At 42.3% G+C, this 25,000-nt stretch overlaps 1 protein-coding gene across 1 annotated transcript in view; it reads right to left on the reverse strand.

Moving 5' to 3' along the window:
• Positions 1-25,000, reverse strand: part of LOC138040013 (uncharacterized) — a 57,015-nt gene that overhangs the window by 17,357 nt on the left and 14,658 nt on the right. The window contains exons 7-10 of the mRNA XM_068885812.1: positions 12,260-12,538; positions 11,642-11,722; positions 7,433-7,650; positions 813-987 (exon numbers count right to left, since the gene is read on the reverse strand). Coding sequence (XP_068741913.1) covers positions 813-987; positions 7,433-7,650; positions 11,642-11,722; positions 12,260-12,538 — 753 coding nt within the window. The remainder of the gene's footprint in view (positions 1-812; positions 988-7,432; positions 7,651-11,641; positions 11,723-12,259; positions 12,539-25,000) is intronic.

Genomic DNA, 25,000 nt, shown 5'->3' on the forward strand with positions numbered 1-25,000 from the left:
CCACCACCAGTTAGAGCCAAGGATGGTTCTCCTTTGACATCTGAGCGAGAGCAGACAGCCAGGTGGGTCCAGCATTTTCAGGAGGTTCTCAACCAACCAGAGCCAGATCAACCAGCAAGCCCTAACCCTCCTCAAGATATCCTTGATATTGACGTAAGTCCACCTACGCCTTCAGAGGTCAGAAAAGCAATCAAAGCTACAAAGAATCGCAGGGCGCCCGGACCTGACTCCATCCATGCTGAAATGTTACAAGCTGACCTTGATATCTCTACAACCGTGTTAGTAGACCTCTTCAGCTATATATGGGACACCAACACCATCCCATGTGACTGGACAAATGGTCTCATAGTTAAAATACCTAAGAAAGGCAACCTGCAAAATTGTGACAATTGGGGTGGTATAACCCTTCTCTCTACGCCAAGCAAGATATTCTGTAGGGCACTCCTTCAGCGGTTTGATTCAGCCATCGACAGCAGGCTCAGCCAGGAACAAGCCAGCTTTCGCAAGGGTAGAGAATGCATCGACCAGATCTTTGCCCTGAGGAACATCATTGAGCAGTGCCTGGAATGGAACGCCCCCCTGCACATTAACTTTGTAGACTTTGGAAAAGCTTTTGACAGTGTACACAGGGAGACTCTATGGAAGATCTTAGAGTCATACGGGATCCCGGACAAGATCATTACGCTGATCAATCTTTTGTATACGAACTTCGAGTGCAGCGTCATCATCGGTAGCAAAACATCTGAGCCATTCCCAGTCAAATCTGGAGTACGTCAAGGCTGCATCCTTTCCCCTATGCCCTTTCTAATTACCATCGACTGGGTAATGCGACAAACCACATCAGACAAGGCAAGAGGTATCCAGTGAACGCTTTTCTCCCACCTTGAGGATCTAGACTTTGCTGATGACCTGGCACTTTTGTCCTCCAGGAGTGACCATCTTCAGGTGAAGACGGATCGACTAGATAAGTTCTCCAGCCAAACCGGACTAAGCATCGATACAATGAAGACCAAAGTCATGTCAATCAACTCAGTCAACCCTACACCCATAACTGTCAATAACAAAGTGCTGGATCCTGTGGAGGACTTCACTTATCTGGGTAGTTTAATCAGCAAGGATAATGGAGCAATGAAGGATATCCAGTCGAGGCTAGGCAAGGCGCGAGGGGCCTTTGCACGACTCCAACCCATTTGGAAATCCAAGCAGTGCAGCCTTAAGACCAAGCTGACACTATACAACAGCAATGTTAAATCTGTCCTACTCTATGGGTTGAAGTGCTGGCGTGTTGTGAAATCGGACATGGACAAGATCAGTGCCTTCCATAATGGATGTCTTCGGAAGATATGCCGCATCTTCTGGTCCCAAAAGGTGTCAAATGAAGTCCTCTACCAGAAAACCGGTTGCAAAAATATCTTGCTAGAGGTCAAACACCGCCGACTTAGATGGCTTGGTCACGTTCTAAGGATGGAACAGGGATGGATCCCCAAACAGCGTTACAGTGGTAAGCGTAAGCCAAAACAACGTGGCGTATGACAGCCGAGACGAAACTTAAAGAGATGGGCTTGACCTGGGGCGAAGCGATTAAACTTGCTAAGGACCGCCAGAAGTGGCGTGGCCGAGTCGCGGCCTTATTTCCCACCAGGGAAGAAGAGGATAAGTAAGTAAGTAAGGCCTAAGGTTAGCTTTTATGAATGTTTAGGATAGTTTTTACTCTCTGTATTGTACTGTGATTCCGGATTTCGGGTTTTAGGGTTGCCCCAAGTACTCAACGTTTTTTTTAAAATTCAGAATTCTACGATCTCTTACGAATCATTTTTCTCCTGTGACGCTCAAAACGCGTATAAAAACACACACTAGCCCCGTGTAAAGGGAAATAGCGGATTCCAGATCTTAGCCCATGGGTTCCAGATCCCGGATCCAAGTATTGGATCCATATGGATTCCGGATTCCAAGTTCAAGATCGACTCGCGAGTTCCAAGCATATGAATGTGAAACTGAGTTTATTGATTAAGGCCAACCGTTCCACAACAGGCTGATCTTTCAATTACACATCATCGTTATTTAGTTACTTATGTCATGTATTATCTAGATACTGATGAAATACCAGGATCTCTGGCGTAGTGGTGAGAGCACTCGCCTCCCACCAATGTGGCCCTGCTTCGATTTCCAGACTCGGCGTCATATGTGGGTTGAGTTTGTTGGTTCTCTACTCTGCACCGAGAGGTTTTCTCCGGGTACTCCGGTTTCCCCTCTCCTCAAAAACCAACCTTTGACTTGATTTGCTTTCATCGTTAATTTCAGTTTACAGTGTCCCAAATTAGTGCTCAAGCGCCAGAACGACTAGACAATTAAGTAAAGTTCCTTTCCTATCTCCTTTTACTAAAAAGTCATATCTTCACTGCGCGCAGTGAACATATCATTGGCCGCTTTTATGCTAGAGACGTTGAAGTCGTCTCAAGACGACTTTAACGTCTGGTATAAAAACGAGAAATAAGGCAGACGCATTTAACGTCTGACGACTTTAATGTCTTGTTTTAGTGCGTCGTTGAGACGCACTTAACAGACGACTTTAACGCCTCAGACGTTAAATGCGTCTAGTATAAAAACGGGACGCCCTAACTTGGACGCATTTAGCCCTGAGTCCTTTGTTAATTTGCACTTCCTTCCTTCCTTGCTCTCTTGGTCGACAAGACAAACAAGCCATGCGCCGAGGCTAAATCTACTTCCTCGTCCATCGCCAGAAAATGCTGATTTCTAGACTGCTTTCTGTCACAAAAGAATATTTGCATCTGTCCTTCCAGGCGACGTCGAGACAAAAATTTGAGAAGCTGCAATTCCGCCACGTTTATTTGCTCATGTACTCGCGTGTTAACGTTTATTTGGTGCCGAGTTTGCTCGTGCCCAGTGTCTTCCGATAATAGAACCTACCTAGGTAGTAATTTTTTTAGAAAAATCTTGTATTTGTCCGTTAGTTTGTCTACTTTTATGCGTCCCGTTTTTATACCAGGCGGCTTTAACGTCTCAGACGTCAAATGCGTCTTGACGACTTTAACGTCTCTAGCATAAAAACGGCCATTTTTTTCTTTCACATGTGAGAATATAGGTATCGTCATGGCAACGAACACGATTAGCTAATAAAACGCGAGCTTCCTCTTCATTGTAAGATACTTTTATGCTTTAATATAATTTTTCTCTACTACATTACAGTTTTATTGCAAATTTTACATTATCATGATATCTTTCATAACTTGTTTTATGTTACACAAGATGGGTGTTTTAGCGGTTGGTGACCACTTTTTCATCATTTCGAAAATGAGTCAAACAACTTGTTTTAAATCTAGATATTTCATCAATATCTATATGATAAGCAGAGAGATACTTGCAGCACTCGAAGATAAAATTCGTATTTCCGCGCGGACATGTAATATCCTCTATCAGTATAATCTGGGCAAATCATTGCTTTGCTCACATTTCCTTGAAAGACATGCATCGAAACCACAACTTTTCAAGGGTCGTAGACATTCGACATGGAACATTTAATTGACGTCCACCTCAATTAAATATTTTTCGAAATATGAGAATATGTCATTGAGGGCGCGTGTGACAGCTGTAATTAAGTCAATTCCGTGGAATGCCAAATGTTTGTCCGTTGCTCGAGAAAATACCATTTGTTAGTACCTGAAACTAGGAAAGTACGATTTACTTGAATTTCTTTTAAACTTTTCTTTTTAAAACTTTATCCTCAAATACCTTAAGTTCTCTTCAAAAATGTCTCGGCCAGTTGAAAGGACTCGTATTGTTTTCAGAAAGGAATACTTGGCGGCGAACAACTTTGAGGTGTTTATCCACTATTTAAAAACAGCTTCTTTAGAATCCACCAAATGAAAAAAAGCCTATGCTAACAATCTAGTTGTGGTTAAAGGGGCACTGTCATGAGCTGCGCATGCTCGAGTTTGTTTGTTCTTTGCAGAGTTGAGTACAAAATAAATGTAAATTGCCAGACAACTTAATAAAAGGGCCGCTTTACACGAGCCCGGGTTGGACACCGACCAACAATGTTATTTACTTGTGCGCAGCTGCATGGGTTTTTAATGATCATCATCATGCCCCAACAGAAACAGCTCCAGGCCACCCCCCGTGCCCTTCGATTTTAACAGAGCTTACAAACCAACGCTTACAAACTTTTGGACATAATTATCCAAACATTTTCCACACGCTCTTCATGCCCATTCGCCTCCGCTATTTTGCTACGGGGTGCGCATGGGCAAGAACGCTGAACCGCAAAAAGAGTGGCGTTCAAACGATCCCGGGTCAGATAGGCCAGCGTTTACATAAAGAAATTGAAGAAATTTCAAACCATCTAGCCGGGTCACCCCGAGTCTCGAGAAGGGTTATCCGGCAAGGGTGGCTGACCCGACTTGACTACCCGCCGCCGCCGCGGTGATTTAACCCGGGTTCATGTAAAGAGGCCCTTAGATGCGACTTCAGTGAATACTGTGATGCATTCAAGGCTTTCGATTCCTTCAATGTTTGTTAAATCCATAAGAAATTTGCCATTTGATTTTAGTGTTGTATATAATACCAAGTTAGTAAAATGTTAGAAACAAAGTTCACTTGATATCCAACGGTGAAAAATAAAATTGTTGTCGAAGACCATAGATCTTATTCATAAATGGCGGTTACATTTATAATTCTTTTGTTCAAGTGCAAATTAGCCTACAAAGACTAACAAGCCTCATTTTAGAGCAAGAATTCTTTTCAATTCACTGCATGGTATCGAGGCTTGGTAGGCTAATTTGCACTTGGACAAAAGAATCATAAATTGACCTCCATTTATAAATAAGGTCTATTACTAACTCACAGCTCACTTTGATTTCGGCTCCGGCGACGGGCAAAAAATTGCTGTCGAAGTCCATTACTTGTCACTTTTAAGACTCCAGATATTTATTTTTCATCGCCTGTCTTGTTTATCCAATTGACTTTCCATTCTTGAGCTCCATAAGGGTATATTTTGTTTAAAGATGCACTAAAACGCCATTCGCGACAACAAAGAAATATTACTCTTTTTCCGACTAGGATTGCCATACTGGCAACCCAGTAAAAATAAAAAATTAAAAAATAACAGAGAAATATTACCCATTTTCCGACTGGGATTGCCATACTGGCTACCCAGTAGAAAGTTAAGTTTGTTTTGGAGAAATTCTTAAATGAAAATGCCACCAGAAAAAAAAATACCTTGGCGATCCATAAAAAGAAATGACAAAAAACATGCCTTTTTAGCTGTAGGAAAGGCACTAACCATATTATTGTTGTCAAGAAACTTTAAGTGTAATTTTTGGTGTGAAATTTGCAGGAAACCGAACAATTTTCGACCTTTTCATGTCTTCGATGGTACTGTAAAAATGGCGCGAGAAAAACATTCGGGCTAAACTGTCACGCACGGTAGCTGCTGTTTATCATTTTTGCATGGAAAAGCGCTTGTTAAAAATACTTTTTTCAAATCCTCTCCCAGAAAAACGCTGAAGTGATGAATCTCATCAGTGTCCTCCTCGAGTGTGGATACTTTGGATTTCTGATCCGTTTTTGGATTTCGCCGAAAAAACGCACCCTTGGTATGTTTATCCTTTGGTTGTAACCACTAAAAATGTGATACCCCGGGGTAAATTTGTCAGCACATATCTGTTATCCAGTATTTCCAGTATCAAAACAAGTCCAGCCCGTATCATTATAGAGCTTTTGGGCGTGCATTCACAATTTAGCCGTAAGTCACGTCCGACAATGAACGAATGACTTAGTATGATATGTCTGATGGGGGACTGAAATAATTTCACATGTAGGACACGAGTGGTTTTCTGCCAGTTTCGGCGCATTTGCCGCACTCACATGCTTATTACTTAGCCTATTTCATGGAGTGAGGAAATCAAGTGTTGTTTATTGGTGGGAAGGAGTGGTAGAGGGTTATCTGAGGTTCCTTGACAGCAAATCCCAGAAGCATTGATCGGGAGACTTAACTATTAGAGTGTAACGTGAAGTGTTAGTTTTCTACCCATATGAACCATGTGGGCGTTAGCCCTGCTGATGGAAATGGGCCGACACAAGGACAGAGAAAAACTCCACCCTGGTCAGAGTCAGGCGTGACTTACCGCTAAATATAGTTAAATGGAATTTAACATAGTTAACGACTAGGAGCTAGTCTGGTCAGTAGTGTTTTGCAGGCGGTTGTTAGTGTCTTGGCCGTCTGGTAGCGTTGTTCAGCGTTTTGGTGCGTTCTGTAGCGTTTGTTATAGTTACATGGTTCACGACCGGGAGCTAGTCCGGTCAGTAGCGCCTTGCAGGCGTTTGTTAGCGTTTTTATGTGTTTTTTGTAACGTTTGCAGCACTCTTTAGGTTGTGGGAGCCCTGGGGCTGACATGGTTCAGCGGTATTCCTGCTTAGTGCATGCGTTGTTGTCCAATGTGCTTGCAGCGTGTTTGTTGCTCTGTTGGCGTGGCGTTGTGAGTCGGATTAGGAGTTTAGTGGTTCTCGGCGTTCTTCTTCTCGCTTCGTTGGCTATCTCGGTCGCTGTCCAGGTTGAAATAGAAGTTCTTCGATCTTCGACCGTCTCCATCTCGTCTTCACCGCCATGTTGTGGTTCGTCTTACCTTCTCTTGTACCTGTTCTGATAGTCGGCTCGTTGCTCAGATAGCGTGGCGTTTCTTTGGCAGGCTTAGTGTAGCGGTTCCCAGTTGTGGTCAACAAAGGATAAAACAACAACAAAAAAAAAACACAAGGATTTCTTCTGTCATCGACCGTGGTTTCCCCGCCCTCTGACGTGTTTGTTGGTTTGTCTTTACTCGCTCATCGCTCTTTCGTGCCTTGGACCATCGTGTGCTCCGATACGTTAGCGTGGCGTTTATTTTGGCGGGCTTAGTGTAGCGGTTCCCAGTTGTGGTCAACAAAGGAATAAAATCTAAAGGATTTCGTCAGTCATCCACCGGGGCTTTTTCTTCGGCGGCTGTCGTGTTTGTTGGTTTGTCTTTCATTCACTCGTCGCTCTTTCGTCCCTGGACCATAGTGTGCTCTCCGATACGTTAGCGTGGCCAAAGGATTTCGTCCTTCATCGCCCGTGGTTTTTTCTCGCTCTCTGTCGTGCTTGTTGGTTTGTTTTTCACTTGTTTTTCGTGGTCGCCTCTAACTCGCTCGTCGCTGGTTGGTGTTCGATCGTACATCATGCCGAACCCACCTCGTTCAACCAACAATAGCTTGTCCGCTGGATTTCGTTCGGAGGACATACCTCTCTTGTCCCCCGTGCCGATGGTGGTTTCTACGGCTCCCTCTGGCCCTGTGGCGCCTTTGGCCGTCGATTTGATCGCCAAGGCTGTTGTTCGCGCACTTGGAAGCACCCTTCCGACTATCATCTCTTCAATTCAAGGGAGCGCCCCCTCGCCAGTACCCCCCTCCGTCCCTGGCACTTCTGTTGGCATCACTCCATTTAGCTCCTCCGGATCGACTGCTGTTTCTTGTGATGTCAATGTCTCATCTATGGCTTTTGGGGCGTCATCAGGTACATTTACTTTGCCTGCCTTCATTCCTACCTTTTCTCCTGTGTCAGCCATCACTGACTCAAGCTCCATCACCTCTCCATTTGCGAGTCCCAGTGTATCCGGCAGCCTGCCAAGTTTTGGTAACTCTGGATCAGTGCCTGCGTCTGAGAAGGCTTTCATTGTTGGTCCTGGTCATGCACCAGTCCCGGCGAAATTGGCCAAGAAGATCATCGAGGGCCAGTTCGTGGAGTTGGCGGATCTACTTACAGTCAATCTCCGAGCTGGGGATCAGGAACCACAGACCTTCCTGGAGGGTAAACTCCTGGTGTCCAACGTAAAACGCAGGCAGGTTGAAATCAAGGATATTCTTACTTGGACTGAGGCCTTCACGATTTTCCAGCTGGTCCTGTGTGCCTCTCACCCCCTGCGTTGGTTAGACTTGACCAGATATAAGCTGCTCATTATTCAAACAGCCCGCCAATATCCAGGTCTGGCTTGGCTTGAATACGATCTGGCCTTCAGAAGGGATGCTGCTGCCTCGGGCCTTACAGATTGGTCCAAAATGAATTTGGATCTGTATAGTTTTCATTTGCGTTTGCCAGCATCGTCCTCACTGCAACCAAGGCCGTTTTCCCTTTCCGGGTTTCCTCAGTCTTCCTCAGACAGCCCAGACTCCCACCGACGCACACCATTCTGCAATTCCTGGAATGAAGGGAAATGCCCGTGGCCATTTGGGAGGTGCAAGTTCCGCCGCAACTGCAGCAATTGCGAGGGAGAGCATACCAAGGCTAACTGCCCCTTTCCCCGCTCAGCTGGATTTCGTTCCCGTTCCCGCTCCCCCTCCCCTGGAGGGAGAAGGGGACAGTACTGAGGGGCGAGGTACGCCCAGTGTTGTGTTTGTACATAGTTTTAGTGATGTGATTGCGTTGCCTAGCCAGCCAAATGGATTGCCTCAGCTGGCAAAGTTGTTTTGTCCTGTTCCAGTTTCAGTTCCAGTCTCAGTTCCCGTTTCTGTTCCTGTTAAGCCCAGCGTTGCAGTTGTCTCTTTTGCCCCGTTATCTCCGGTGTCTCAGGTCACACCATTACAGTTGGATCAATTTCAAGCCGAATTATGCCACCATCCCAACAAGTCAGCTGTGGCATTTGTGACTTCTGGCATACGGGATGGATTTCGGATAGGCTTTGACCCATCCTTGGTGTCCCTCAAATCTGCATCTTCAAACATGCGTAGCTCTGCTGAGCACCCATCAGTGATTGACTCCTACTTGCAAGCTGAAGTCTCTTCTGGCAGGGTGGCAGGTCCTTTTCCAGTGCCCCCGCTTCCGTCATTGCACATAAGTCGTTTCGGGGTGATCCCCAAAAATAATCAGCCTGGGAAGTGGCGTCTCATTTTAGACCTATCATCCCCAGAGGGGCAAAGTGTCAATGACGGCATCCCTAAGCCCCCGTTTACCATTCAGTATGTGTCGGTGGATGCTTTCATTGATGGCATAATGTCTCTGGGTCGAGGAACGTTAATGGCCAAGTTCGACGTGGCCAGTGCATATCGGAATGTGGCTATCCACCCGGACGATCGCCCCCTTCTTGGCATGAAGTGGCGTGGGCAATATTTTGTGGATTTGGTGCTCCCTTTTGGGCTGCGTTCAGCACCATTTACTTTCACCGCCATTGCGGACCTGGTTGAATGGATTCTGGTTCACAATTATGATGTCACATTTCTCCGTCATTACTTGGACAATTTCCTCACTTTGGGTCCACTGGCTTCCCCTGTCTGCCACAGCAACCTTCAAACCTGCGTTCGTCTATGTAAAAAACTTGGCTCTCCCCTTCATCCAGATAAGTTGGAGGGGCCCGCGACTGGTCTTACAATCCTTGGGATTGAACTTGACTCCGAGAACCTTCAGGCTCGCCTTCCGACTGACAAGAGAGATAGGATTGTTTCACTGTTAGATGAGTGGTCGGCAAAACGTTTTTGTAAACGTCGCGAGCTGGAATCCCTGATTGGCCATCTCCATCACGCCTGCAAGGTCGCCCCACAGGGTAGGACATTCCTTCGCCGGATGATCGACTTGCTTTGTGCCTTTCGCCGTGATGATCACCCCATTAGGCTTAACCAGGAATTTCGGCGGGATTTAACCTGGTGGCGGGAACTGTTCCAAACTTGGGATGGCCTCAGTTTTTTCTGCATGCCCACATGGGCACCTCTCCCGAACTTCCAGGTCTCATCGGATGCAGCTGGCTGTGGAGCTATTTTTAAATCCCACTGGTTTGCTGGTGCCTGGTCAGCTGCACAAAGTGCCTTATCAATAGTGTACAAGGAACTCTTGCCAATTGTGGTGGCAGCTTATCTGTGGGGCCCTCAGTGGGTATCTCGGCGGGTCGAGTTCTTTTGTGACAATGAGTCTGTGGTGGCTGTACTTAAGTCTGGCACCTCGCGGGACAAAAACCTAATGGTGTTGCTGCGTTATTTGACTATGCTGGCCATCCATCATTCCTTCTCATTTACAGCTTCATCTGTTCGAGGCAAAGCTAATCCAGTTGCTGATGCACTCTCTCGATTCCAATTTCAGCGGTTCAGACGCCTGGAGCCACAGGCCAACCCAACCCCGTCTCCTATTCCTGCCTCCCTTCTGGCAGCGCTTCAGATGCCTTGACTCAGAAGTGTCGGTTCTTACTTACCCAAGGTCTTGCCCCTTCCACCCGACGAGTGTACCGATCCGCCCAACGTCGATTTACAGACTTTTGCCGCCAGGATGGTCGTGCAAACCAGGATGGCTCCATCCCCCCAGCCACTGAGGAGACTCTCATGCGCTTTGCTTCCTTCCTGGCTGACAACCTGAACCATTCCTCCATCAAGGTCTATCTATCAGCAGTGCGCTCCCTTCACATTGACCATGGCCTTCCCGATCCGCTAGTCAACTGTCTTCGTTTGCAGCGTCTGCTAAGGGGCATTAAGCGAGTTCAAGGTCCAGTGTCACCCAGGCGTCTACCTATCACAGTTGATCATCTGAAGGTCATTCAGTGCTCTTTGGACCTGTCTACTAGAGACTATGTGATGTTGTGGCCTGCGTGCTGCTTGGCATTTTTTGGGTTTTTGCGTGCGGGCGAATTCACGGTCAACTCGGCATTTGATCATCACACCCATAAGACTGTTAGCTACATTCAAGCCGACTCCTTTGAGACTCCATCTAGTTTAAAAGTCCGTATCAAGTCTTCAAATACAGAACCCATCCGTGCGGGTAGTGATAACTACTTGGGGCGTGGCTCGGGCTCTGTGTGCCCCATAACAGCGTTGGGCACTTACTTGTCTCTGCGTGGGTCTGCTCCAGGGCCCCTGTTCTTGTTTTGTGATGGTCGTCCTCTTACCCGGCAGCAGCTATCATACTTTTTGCAGTCTATCCTACATGGGGCTGGGTACTCCGGCTCCTACTCCGGCCATAGTTTTCGGATTTAAATGAAATTTAACAGAGTTAACGACTAGGAGCTAGTCTGGTCAGTAGTGTTTTGAAGGCGGTTGTTAGTGTCTTGGCCGTCTCGTAGCGTTGTTCAGCGTTTTGGTGCGTTCTGTAGCGTTTGTTATAGTTACATGGTTCACGACCGGGAGCTAGTCCGGTCAGTAGCGCCTTGCAGGCGTTTGTTAGCGTTTTTATGTGTTTTTTGTAACGTTTGCAGCACTCTTTAGGTTGTGGGAGCCCTGGGGCTGACATGGTTCAGCGGTATTCCTGCTTAGTGCATGCGTTGTTGTCCAATGTGCTTGCAGCGTGTTTGTTGCTCTGTTGGCGTGGCGTTGTGAGTCGGATTAGGAGTTTAGTGGTTCTCGGCATTCCCTCCCGATCCCCCCCCTTTTTTTGTGTGTGTGTGTTGTTCTTTTTTTCTTGTATTCCTTTTTTTTTGTGTTCTTTTTTTTTTTGTATTGTTCTTTTTTGGGTTGTTTTATTTTTTTTTTTTTTTTTATTTTTGTTTCCACTGAGCTATCTGGCTCAAGTGTGACGGGTGCCTTAGGGGGACCTGGCGCGGGGGGCTCGTGGCTTGGTTGCGGGTTTGGCAGGCCAGTCAGGTGTTCTAGCGCCTTGGGGATGTGACTTCGGTTTCAGCCCCCAGGCTTCCTGGGCACCTACCCTCCACTGGCGAGGCAGGCATTAAATCGTGAATGCACGCCCAAAAGCTCTACAATAATATGCACTGGACTTGCTTTGATACTGAAAATAGGATAACAAATATTAAACTCAGCTTGAAAAATTGCTCTCTACGCATGGACAGATGGTGAAACCATTGATATAGGTTAAAATCCTACAATCCGGGTCAAAAGACTTTGCGACACTTTTTGGGCGAAAAGTAGAGAATTTACTGTACATACTTCCATCGTTATATGAGCAATGCGTGTTCTTCTTTCACTGCCTTTTTCGCACCCCCCTTGCCCCCAGACAATGTTGAAACACGCGAGCGATCGATGAACGGATCTTGATTTTGGAGACCGTGAAACATCCACATTGTAATGGGGGAGGGGAGAAAGCGGGAATTGTCCCAACAGTTTTGACCAGGATTGTAGGTCCCGTTGCTTAAGTTCCATGTGAACAGGGCGAAAATATAGTATGGTTCCGTGTGAACAAAATGTCAGGTCAACGCTTTCATTTTCAAGCGGTAGAAAATGCTTCTTGTATAGTGTGAACTTAGCCTAAAAAGATGTCCATGTCAAAGACGTTGTGCAAAAAGAATTTTCTGTACGACAAGTTCACTCATTCTTCGATTTCGTCCCATTCCTTTTACAGCACAGGTGACAAAAGCATCTACATGTCTTCCATATCGCCATGACAACCAAGGTAACCACAAAAACAAGGAAAGCTATGACGTCAATTAAGTAGTATTGATACCAATGGATGTTAAACACTTGAGCTCTGAGATGCTGGGCTCCACCATGTCTCAGTACATATTCTATCCAGTCTGCTGTTGTCTCTAATGGTGTGCGCGGTCTGTCTTTCATAATCTTGGAAATGCGAACGGCTGCTTTCTTGAACCTGAAAACAATATACCAAAGACATTTACATAGAGAGTTTACAGGTCCCTGGTAGCTGAGGTTTCTCACCTCTTAACTTCGCTGGGCTTACGAGACCTCTGCCATGAGTAGTATACGTAGCTTATGATACGGCTGCATATCATTTGCATAAATGTGCATATTGGAAATAGATAGTTTGTATGGGAATGAGACGTCATAAAAAAATGGCGGATTTGATGCAAATGAAGCTGGAAACTCATTAATGTCCGCCATTTTGTTCTAGCCGAAAGCGTACAGAAATGTCAGTACATATCTGGGCATAAGACCAGTTGTGCCCAGGAAATGACGTCAGGTGTCACACCAGACCGGAAATGTCACTCCAGGTATCACATTTATTCTAGGTGGTCTTGGAACGCTTGACAACAAGTCGGATGAATAAGGACCAGGTTTAGAAAGACCAATAGGAATCTGTATACAGGGCCATGTTTTGATGAACTAATAATGAGAAAGTCATATTTGCCTAGACAACAAAAAGGAAAAAAAAAAAGGAAAGGGACCGCCGACCTTGATGTTTGGAATGAATCGTCAAAAAAAAAAAAAAAACTCAAAATGTGTGTTTAGGCAGTCCGTGGGCGTTTGCGCTGGGGATCGTGTGTTGTTGTTCTCAGATGAATAAGAACCACGTTTCTAAAGATCAATAGGAAGCTGTTTACAGGGCCGCTTTGAGATAAACCAATAATGAGTAATTTAAAATTAGGGGTAATGATGCTATTAAACCGTTTTTTTCCGCGGATTACTTTGCTCGACTGCTGAGTTACCGCTTACTGGTGGGATAAATAACGACCACGTTTAGAAAGACCAATGGGAAGCTGTATACAGGGCCACGTTTAGATGAACCAATAGGGGAAAAGTCACGCTCGCCTAGACCACACAAAAGAGTTCTAAGGCAATATAATGAGTGGTTCTACAACAGGTGGAGCTGTGGAGCCATGGAGGCCTCAAGCTCCACAGCTTGAGCCCTAACCCTAAATCCTAACGAACGAACTAGCCCCAACCCTTCACCCAAACGGGCTTAAAAAACTAGTTTTTTTTTAGTTTTTGCCTTTCTTCTCACATGATGTTACTGCCAAAGAGCAGTCAAAAACGCAATGACGCTTTTGTTTTCTAATGAGACGTGACCGATAACTTGAACGGGATTGTGCACATACTAAGAGTCCTTACTGTTTTCTATGAGAATATTTAATAACCTGAACAGGATCGTCACAATTGATTGCACCTATCCAAACTGCACAATGAGCTATGTCCACACGCCCGAACATGCTCAATTGACGCCACAATTGGAAATGTGTACTAGAAATCTAGTACACAAATGTTTTTCACCTTGTCCAGGTTTTACAATATTTTCCAGATTGGATGTTTTCACTTTGTAAACAGTTCTGTTAGTAAATTTTGAGAAGGATTTTTGAGTAGGATTTTGAGTAGCGCCTTTGCTCCGACCAACTTCAACCAACTCCGAGCAGCTCCGAGCAAATATGAGTATGTCCCAGTAGGGGGAGCAACTGCGAACGACAGACTTGCTCCGAGAAACTCCGAGCAAATATGAGTAGGTCCCTGTACGGGGAGCAACTGGCAACAACAGAGTCTCTCCGAGCAACTCCAAGCAGGTGTGAGCAAATATGAATAGGTCCCTGTGGGGGAAGCAACTGACAACAACAGAGTTGCTCCGAGCAATTCTGAACAACTCTGAGCAGCTCTGAGCAAGTCCTGCAAGGGGTGCAACTGGCAACACGGAGCACCCAGAGAGCAAAATTGGTCTTTTAATTTATAAGGTTAAGTGGCTTAGAACAATTATTTTGCTCTTTGGGTGCTCCGTGTTGCCAGTTGCACCCCTTGAAGGGGCCGACTCAGACTTGCTCGGAGCTGCTCAGAGCAACTCTGTTCTTGCCAGTTGCTTTCCATACAGGGGACCTACTCATATTTGCTTGGAGCTGTTCGGAGTGTATCGGTCCGCGTTCAAGTTATTAGATATTCAAGTTATGTCTCATTAGAAAACGAAAGTGTTATTGACTACTGTACGGCAGTAACATCATCATGTGTGAGAAGAGAGGCGAAAACTTAAAAACATAGTTTTTTTAAATCCATTTGGGAGAAGGGTTGGGGCTTTTTTGTTCGTAAGGATTTGGGGTTAGACTGTGTCTCCACAGCTCCACTCGTCATGGAACCGCTCATTAAATTGCTTCCTCATTGGAACTCTTTCGTATGGTCTCGGCGAACATGAATTTTCACTTAATGATTCATCTAAACGCGGCCCTGTATACAGCTTCCTATTGGTGTTTCGAAACCTGGTATTTGCTCATCCCACCAAAAAGCGGTAACTCAGCAGTCGAGCAAAGTAATCCGTGAAAAGAACAGTTTAATAGCATCATTAGCCCCAATTTTAAATTACTCCTTGTTGGTTCATCTAAACGCGACCCTGCATACAGCTTCCTCTAGATCTTTGTAAGCGTGGTCCTTATTCGTCCAAGAAAAAAACAACACACGATCGCCAGCGCAAACGCCCACGGACTGCCTAAAGACACATTTCGAGCTTTTTCTGGACGATTCGTTCCAAATATCAAGGTCGGCGATCCCTCTTCCTTTTTTTTCCCCTTAAGTAACTAATGTATTTACTTGCTGTCGTTCTTTTTGTTGTCTAGGCGAACATAACTTTCCCCTTATTGGTTCATCTAAACGTGGCCCTGGTATGCAGCTTCCTATTGGTGTTCCTAAACGTGGTCCTCATTCATCCGACCTGTTGCCAAGCGTTCCAAGGTCACCTAGAATAAATGTGTACAATGTAGCAAGTTTCTCACCAGGAACAGGATAGGTCACTTGGACCCACACACGTTCCCACTTGTAACAATAGGGTTTGTCAATAAACTTTCATTTTGCATGATTTTGGCCTGATTTTCGGTTTGCGTGACACCTGGTGTGACATTTCCGGTCTGGTGTGACACCTAACGTTATTTCCAGGGAGACTTTGCACTGTCATCGTGTTGTCATCGTGTTGTTTCCTTTGACAAGAAACTTCAATCTATCTCGTCTCTCTCCACCCAGGTGAATAACTGAGTACTGGCGACATACTGCCCGAAGGAGCCCCGTGATGACAGACTAGCAGCCCGTCCAGGGAGGAGTGGCAATACCCTCCAGAACAGTTGCTTCAAGCTAAGGAAACCAGGATAAGCTCCTGCCATAGGGAGCCCAGTGGCTCATGAGAGACTTTACTACGATCAGTGATTGGCTAAAAAATCTCTGCTAATGTTTCAGCTAATGAAAAGCAGTAGTACATAATTATTTCAAGGCTACTTAGCATTTATTTCTGTTCCTTTTTCAATGTCATCTTAAATTGCACTTAGCTTTATTTGTGTAAAAGAAAAATTTCAAACGTTACACAAAAATGATGAAAAATGATGCAAAAAAATAAAAACAGGCCAAATTAATTGATATGCAAAAAGTGAAAATGGTCCTGATAAAATTCAAAATCATAAGAATCACAAAAAAATATACATCCGCAAAATCGTTGTAAAAATAAAACGTGCTTAGAAATGACACAAACTTTTTATAGTTTTCCCTGTGCCAGAAACTTTGAAGACAGGTGGTCAATGAATATTAATCACTTGCGAATTGAAAAAAAGGTGTTTCTAACGTGTGAGAAAAATAATTAATAATTAATCCCAATTAACTGCCAGACAACAGACGGCAAGAAATTTCCCAATGTTTGACGATTGAAAATATAGACTTTGATGTGTTACAAAAACACCTAAGGATTACTACGCATTAATCAAAAGTAGAAAAGCCCAGTTTCCAAAAAGTTCCCAACATCATCTGAGACAAGCTTTTAATTTATCTCAAGATCACTTGAAAAGTATCTTTCGGCTGCCTCATAAAGTGTCGTTTGAACCTTACATAATAGCATTTCAATTCAAAGTCCTTAATCAGATACTTTTTCACAAATACAAAGTTATGTAAGATAGCTTACATCTCAGATGATAATTGTTCATTCTGTAAATCGGAACCAGAAACCCTCTATCATGTCCTTTTTTATTGTAGTCATGTACAACGTTTTTGGAAAGACTTGGAATACTATTTCTATTTAATGACAAAAGAATTCTTCCATCTAACTTTGCAAGATGTCATGATCGGAATATACTGTATGCAAAATTCCCTTTACTGAATTATTTGTTGCTTATCGCTAAATCATTTATATGGGGTTGCAAAAGAAATCAGATATTACCAAACATAGTCGCCTTTAAACAAAGGGCTAACTAAAATTAAATACGAAATAGAAAAGTTTATGTGTGTTAAAACCAATTACATGGACAAATTTAATAAGAAGTGGTCCCTGTGCTTAGACAACATTCTAAATTGTTTATAAGTGCGTTAACTTTATTAAAAACCGGCTCTGCGCTTGGGTTTCTTGTTAATGGAATCAGATATGTATCGTGGAATTTTTTTTTTTATTTTTTATTTTTTTTTTTTGGGGGGGGGGGGGGGGGCCCCCCCCTTGATATTATGTCATAACATAAGTATAAGTATAAGTATAAGTATTTTATTGTTAGTAAGTAATGTTATTACTGTAAGTATTGTTAGTATTGTATTAGTTTAGTACAAGGTAGTACTGTATGTATGTATGGATGTATGTATGTATGTATGTATGTATGTATGTATGTTAACAATTATTGTAAGTATTGTTTTTATTAAATAAAATACTTTTAAAAAAAGAAAATTTGCAAAAGAAAATTGGCTCAGAGAATTTTACAAGCCAAAGTAGAGGTGGGAGAAAAACAATCCTAAAATAAAATGCGAACAAAGAAAGAAATCCTTAAAGAAAAAAACCAGATTGAAGAAAGACAAAAAAATTGGAGGAACTTAAAGAAATTGAAAAAGAAGACAATTTGATAATGATGCTAAAAGATTGTTAAAAGTTAAAGAAAATCCAGTTTAAGGAGAAAATAATCAATTATTTGAAGAAATACGTAAAATTACTGGAATAGAATCAAATAATTCAGATTTTAAAAAATGTGAAAAAAATTAAAGATGAAACGGAATCAGAAGAGAATAAAATTGAAATAACAGAAAAAAGTGTACTAAAAGGTTATCCAAAAGAGTGTGATTTTGATTGAAGAAATTTAAATAGAATAAATGTTGTAAATTTTTTGGACGATATTAAACCAACTTTTATTCAATTTTTCAAAGAACAAAAAAATAAAATAAAATAACTTCATTAAAAATTCCATTTGAAAAAAATTAGTATAATCCAGAAACAGAAAGTTTTGCAAAAAAACAGAGATTCTTTTTTAACAGTTAAGTAAAAAGAAATTATGAATTAACTGATGAAGAATTATTATTTCAAAATATAGTAGAAGATTTAATACAAACGAAATCAAACTTTGAAGGAAAAAAAAAATAATAGAAGTGGATTAGTTTTTAAAATTTTGAAGTTAACAGTAAACACAAATGAAATAAGACGTTGACAAGGAAATAAATTCTTTACACTTCAAAAATTAATTTCTGACAAAAAAGCAGTAATTAATGTTCAAAACAAAGATGATTATTGTTTTAAGTGGTGTATTTTACAATTTCTTTACCCAAAAATAAAAAAATCTGAAAATTGTAGACCTGAAATTTAAAACAGATTTAAAATTTTCAGGTCTAAATTTTCCATTTGCTATAAAAGATATTTCAAAATTTGAAAGATTAAATCCATATTTACCACCAATAAATGTATTTGGATTTGGAAACAATAGATCATACCATAGTTATTTAGCTATATGCTGAGACCCTAAACTTAAGAGATATGATGACAGCCGAGAGCTTTCGAAAAAAAATTGGAAAAATCTCAGTATAAGCCGAGACCTAAGTTTCTCGTATTCTAAGACGTTTTTGCTGAATTTTCCACAGACGAAAGCGCTCCTCTTTGGAAAGATGTCGAAAGTTACTGTGTTTAATTTCAAGTTCAATAAAATCACACCTTTTATAAACAGAGGAAAGTGTTTCATTTATTGTAAGCAATTAGCCAACCAGCGTGTTCGTGAATACAAATGTGATCCAAGCGTACCCTATAACGTGAATGCCAGTAGATGCACCGTCAATCGATTATAGTCAATAGATCGCATTACGTTCATCATGCCAAAAGCTAGTTGTTCATCATACAATATGGCTTTCAAGCTTAAAGTTGTTGTCGAAGCTGAAGCTGTTGAAAAACAACTCGGAGATCTCTTGCAAGTATGGACGAAGTATTCAATGGCGAACTGAAGATGTCGGCGAAGTGTAAAACCATGGGTCGATGCACTCCGAAGTTTCCTGAGCTGGACCAGCAGATACTAGAGTGGTTAACCGAACAAAGAGAACCAGGTGAGTAATTGTTTGATTCAAATAATGATTGTTTGAACCAATTTTGTGTTGAAATTGTTTTTGACAAACCGGATAATTCGCGACACGAGCCATCATGCGCACGTGAGTTTGTTTCAGTTTGAGATGTTGTGATAAGTGGAGATCCACGACATGACAAGGACAACGAGTTCAAGACCAAGAGCGAAGGTGAGAGTGATGCAGATTGCGAGTAAAGTTTTGGTCGCAGTGACCATTATGCCGTCCTGGTCACAAAACACAACTCACCTGCCATGAACCTGAAGGCGGCAAAGAAGGCCATACTGAGGCGTGCGTGACCTGCGGGAGAGTGCTAGTATTGCTTTTGGAAGATGGATAACCAGCTTTGAATGGGGCTGTGCGCTGGGGTTGTACCATGCAAACATCCTGATTAGCGCAATGGATGGCTTTCTGCCCATGAAGAAAATACGAAAATGTTCTAGCAACAAACTGTGGGTCAATCAGAAGCTAACGGCTCTGATCTTGGAGGGACAGAAACCACTTTTCGCCTGTGGTAAGGATTCTGCAAAGTATAAGCAATTACGGAACCGAGTGCAGCATGAGTGCAAAGTATGTTAACAACGATACTATCAGCGCAAAGTTTCATCTCTTAAGGAAACCAATATAATACGCTGGTGAAAAGAGGTGAAGGGGTTGGGCGGCATAGAAGAATCTGGTGAGTGTGAGTGAGTGAGTGAAGTCTTTATTTATCGAGGGTAGCTCAAAATAGCATCTAAATGCTAATAAACTAGAGGCCCTCATTACAAGATCAAAATAGTTAAAATAGGTAAAAATCAGAGCTTATGATAAAATTAGCAAAATGTAATAAAACTATGAAACAATTATTAGCATGCAGCACAGTGACCCACAATACTTATATAGAGAAATGATTTAAAAATTGCTGATCTTTAAAAATCCTATTCCAAAGAGAATTTTTGAAAGTCTCGAGAGTCTCTGCTTTCCTCATTTGAAGAGGTAGCTTATTCCATTCCCGACAAGCAGTCACAGTAAATGTTCTACCACCTTCTGTATTTCGATTAACTCGAGGGCAGGCTATATTAAATTTAGCATATCTAGTTTGCCGTGAATGAGTCTCACCGGTAAGTACTAATAAGTTAGTAAGATAACGAGGCACGCGACCTTGCAAACGCTTGTATATGATACAACACTTGGCTAATTTAGCATTCTCGAAGAAAGGTATCCATTTGAGTTTGTTAAATAACTGAACAGAGGGTGCATAACTGTCAGCACCAATGACAATTCTCGCTGCTCTCTTTTGTAGCTTTAAAACACGATCTAGACAATGTTTATCACAGTTTGACCAGATAACACTTACGTAATCCATTACTGGTCTAATAATAGCATTATAAAAGAGAACTCTATGCTTAATTTGCAGACAATGTCTAATCTTTTTTAAAATTCCGATACGCTGAGATAGTTTCTTGCATAACTTATCAACATGCGAATGAAATGTTAATTCCTTATCAATTTCCAAACCTAGGAGCTTTGCACATTGTACGTTTTCAAGTTGCGATCCATTAACAGAAACAATAATGTCATTAGGAATTCTGTTGGAAAGACGTTTACCACAGATGGTAAGAACTTTAGTTTTCTTCTCATTAAGTGGAAGCTTGTTGGCTGTGGCCCAATGAACCGTTTCAGAAACTGCTGCGTTTAAAGAAATTTGCAGACGATCCATATCCATCCAATTGACGGAACAAGTTAATGTCGTGTCGTCAGCATATAGATCAGTATTAGCAGAACTAACATGTAACGGAAGGTCGTTAATGAACAAGACAAACAGTAAAGGGCCCAAAATAGAGCCCTGAGGTACACCATGCGGAATAATAGATGTAGTAGATTCCTTTTCACTCATGGATACAAATTGACGCCTGTCACTGAGATAGGATTGAAACCACGATAATGATGTGTTGTCTAAACCATAGGCATGTAGTTTGTCCAACAGGATAACATGATCAACCATGTCAAAGGCCTTGCAGTAATCGATTAAGATCATGCCACTTACACGATTATTATCCAAGTTAAATAAAAGTTCATCTATAATTCTGATCAGGGCTGTTTCTGTACTATGAAGCTTCCGGAAACCAGATTGTTTAGAGTAGATCAAGTTGTTTTCACAAAGATAGCGAGAGAGTGAGTCATGTACATGCCGTTCAATTACTTTTGAGAGTACAGGCAAAACCGAAATTGGTCGATAATTATTTAAGTCCTCTGAGTCCCCACCTTTAAATAAAGGAGAGACTTTCGCAGTCTTCCAGCGTTGAGGAAACGAGGCCGTATTGAAGGAATGATTTATTAGCTTGGCAATAGATGGAGCTATTATAGGAGCTGCTAACTTGAGCATTCGTGGACTGAGCTTGTCGATACCACAGGCTTTGTGTAAATTAATGCTCTTAAGGCAGCCAATGACCTTGGACTCTGTAATAGGTGGAATGGAAAAGAGTACGTTATTATCCTTTTTTGAGCAGACAAAATTGTTCAGTTTAGACATGTCAAAGTTTGTTTGAGGAAGTAACGACCTGAGTTTATCGGCAACAGATGTAAAATGAGAATTAAACTCAGACGCCATTTCAGCTGTATCCTCGATAATGCGATCCTCAACTCGAAGGCTGTTCACACGTTTGGACTGATTAACCATTCCTGAGATTGATTTAATTATTTTCCATGTTCCTTTTGCGTTGTTTACATTTTGCTCCAGTTTAGAGACATAAAACTTGCGTTTAGCACTTCTTAACATGCTTACTGCTTTATTTCTCGCCTTTTTATAATCAGCCCAAACACATGGATTGCGATGATGTTTAAACTTTTTCAGTAAGGCATCCCTAAACTGTAGTTGCTTTATAATCGGAGGTGTTATCCAAGGAGCTTGATTAACACGAGCAACACGTTTAATTCTCCATGGACAGTGTTGTTCAAGAGCGTCATTAAATAGTTTCTCCCAGGAGTCCAACATGTCATCAATGTCATCAAAAACAAAAACAGAATCCCAAGGGGTCTGCATTAGAGTTTGTTTAAAAAGTTCAGCATCAAACCTTTTCATGTTGCGGTATCGTATATAGTTATTGATCTTTCTGGCGTTGGGACGTTCACGTTGATTACTATATTTTCTCACCGCAAACAAAGGTAGATGATCAGCAAGTCCAACAACAGGACAAACAATATTATGGATCCTATGAGAATGGTTTGAATAGATATGGTCCAAACAGGTTCCGCTCATTGGACGTGTTATTTCAAGCACAAGTTGATTAAGATTCATAGCCAATAAACCTTTGCTGAGATGATGTTTCTTGAATTTTAGCCGATCAAGTGCATTAATGTTCCAGTCTCCAAGTAAAATGAGCTCTTTGTTCAGAAGATAAGCCTGTTCAATGTTTTTTTCGAGGCGAGTATCATCTGCCAAAGAATACCAGGGTGGGCGATAAATTCCAGAAATAAATAAAGATCTGTTCGACTTAAAAGGGAAAACTTCCAACCAAATTACTTCTAAATCCAAATCCTCCAGATCGTCCCTGCGTTTCAACTTCAGATCATCGTTAACAAACACTAAAACTCCGCCACCACATCTCGATACTCTGTCATGACGATGAATCGAGAAACCAGGAACAGCATACAGCACATCCGGAATGTCTGGTTTTAAGAACGTTTCAGTTAGAAAAAGTATATCAACTTGTGGGCTGCCGGACTTTCCAATCAGAAAAAGCTTGATCTGGTCAAATTTTGCTGAATTTAGGCGATTAACGTTCCAGTGGCCAATCCTTAGTCCTTTGTCGTCCAAGCCAAGGTCGAAATAAGGGTAGATATTATTGTTGCAGTCTTCCAACATATTTGATGAATCGAAGGAATCCAACGAAGACTCATCACTGAAAAATGAGGATGACGAGAACGACGAATGCAATGAAGGTCCAGTAGGGCCAGGATTCAAAGACACATCGCCGGATAAAATCACAAGATTAGCCGCCAGAGCAAAACGTAGAATACGAATCGCCACAAGTAATTTAACACTCGACGCCATGACAGTTTCACTCGCTGATTTCATGCGACAGGAAACAGGACATGGAATTCTTGGTGACGATGCTTCTTTAGCCAGAAATAAAGTTGTGAGCTCACTGCCAACATGGTGGCATCAGTTGCTAGGCGACATGTTTCCCTCAGTTGAGTCGGTGTGTCAAGGGTTTCTGCACGGACTGACATCCAGCTTCACCCCACTCCCAGTCTCAGTCAGCTGACATAAGGCTTATGTGGACATAAGGCTCGTCCCCAGTTCCCCAGGAGTTCCTTGTGACACCAAGGATTGCATACAACGCACTGCGCTGCATTAAGCTGAAAAACTCGACTGGGCCAGATCCTGTTCCCAACCTGGTGTGGAAGGAGTTTGCCTTCGAGTTATCTCCAGTAGTCTGCGATCTCTACAACTCATCGTTAACAGTGGGTTACATTCCTGATTTTCTGAAAGACACCCAGTTCCCAAGGGCTCTCCCCCAAAGTCCATCACTGGCGATTTAAGACCAATAACTTTAACATCACAGTTAGCAAAGGTCCTTGAGGGATTCACACTGGACTCACTATTTCAGCAGATTGTAAATAAGTTAGATCTCAAATAGCTCTCTATTGCTGGTAAATCCACGGTGCAAGAATAATGTTTTGGTGCACTTGCGTTGAAGGTGGAAATAGAAAATTTAGGTTTGTATCTAAAAGCAAAGCTTTTAAGGGAAACTGAATGGGCTCTCACAAGCTGGGGGCGAATTAGATCCAGCTGATTTAACAGAAAAAGTGGTACAGGTTACTGAAAAAATTCTCCCAACAACAAAACAGGTTTTTGACAGGTATTTATCTGGTGATATTGGATATATATATATATATATATACACCGAGACCCGCAAAACGGGTATATTACAGTTCTCTTCCAGAGTTCACTGTTTCTCTTCTTTTCTCTCAGAGGACAGCCACCATGTACGAACGCCATCAGAGCCTGGGCTTTTCCCTAGCTTGGTGTTAGAGATAGCCTGGTCCAGCTCCTGATCTTCAATACGGCAATCCATGGATTGTGTCATTGGTAGTTGGTCTAATTCGTCCACAACTGTAAAGTCAACATCGCTGGGAAGATTTAGCAAGTCACTAAAGTGTTCAACCCATTTGTCCTTGATTTCCTTGGGACCTGATAAAAGAACACCATCTTTTGAGCGCACTGGATGAGAACTTCTAGATCTAGGGCCATAGACAGTGTTCAAGGTAGCATAGAACTCTCTTGGATTCCCTGCTTGAGAGTATTGCTCTGCTTCTTTAGCTTTCTTTTGGAACCAAGCATTCTTGAGTTCCTTGATACGTGTTCTTAAAGAGTGCCTGTCTAGGTTTTTATCTTGAAGTAGAGTTTGAATTTCTTCATCCTGATCATCAAACCAGTCATTCTGAATCCTTTCTTTTTTCCAAACACATGGGTCGCTGCATTTTGAAGAATGTCTTTCAGCTCTACAAAGTCAGCGTCACAAACAGAGATCTTCTCATCTATAAACTGTACAAGCTTTGCTTTCTTGTCATCATTTAAGCATATGTCTAACTTTTTCGGGGGTCTTGTACTGATCTTCCACTTTACAGAGAAGACGCATTTGGACATTAGCAAGTTGTGATCAGTGAAGCAGTCCGCTCCTTGATTGACTTTCGTTACTTTGATAAATGGTTGAGCTCAGGTGCTGGTGCTATTGTAAAGGGGGCCTCATACAAAAACTGGAATTGCAAGTAAACAATTTTTGACTGCCAAAAGACCAAAGATTCGTAATGGTAAAAAGAGGAAGTAAAATGGGTAAGAGTTCCAATTTCTTTAAAATCAGATAATCGTTGGTACTATAAAAATAGAAAAAGAGTAGAAGGTACTGGTTTTCTTGGTGATGTTAGATCAACAGAAGCAGATTTATTAATACAAAATTCCTTAGCTTGGAAAAAACCTTATTAATTATACTTCCAAAGCAATGCTTGATCCAAAATTACAACAAAAGCAATAAACTATGGATTACAAAAATTAAATACCATTGTTCAAAAAGTTGGAGCAGAAACGTTAAAT

This window comes from Montipora capricornis, chromosome 3, assembly GCF_036669925.1.
Source record: "Montipora capricornis isolate CH-2021 chromosome 3, ASM3666992v2, whole genome shotgun sequence".
Lineage (NCBI taxonomy): Eukaryota > Metazoa > Cnidaria > Anthozoa > Scleractinia > Acroporidae > Montipora > Montipora capricornis.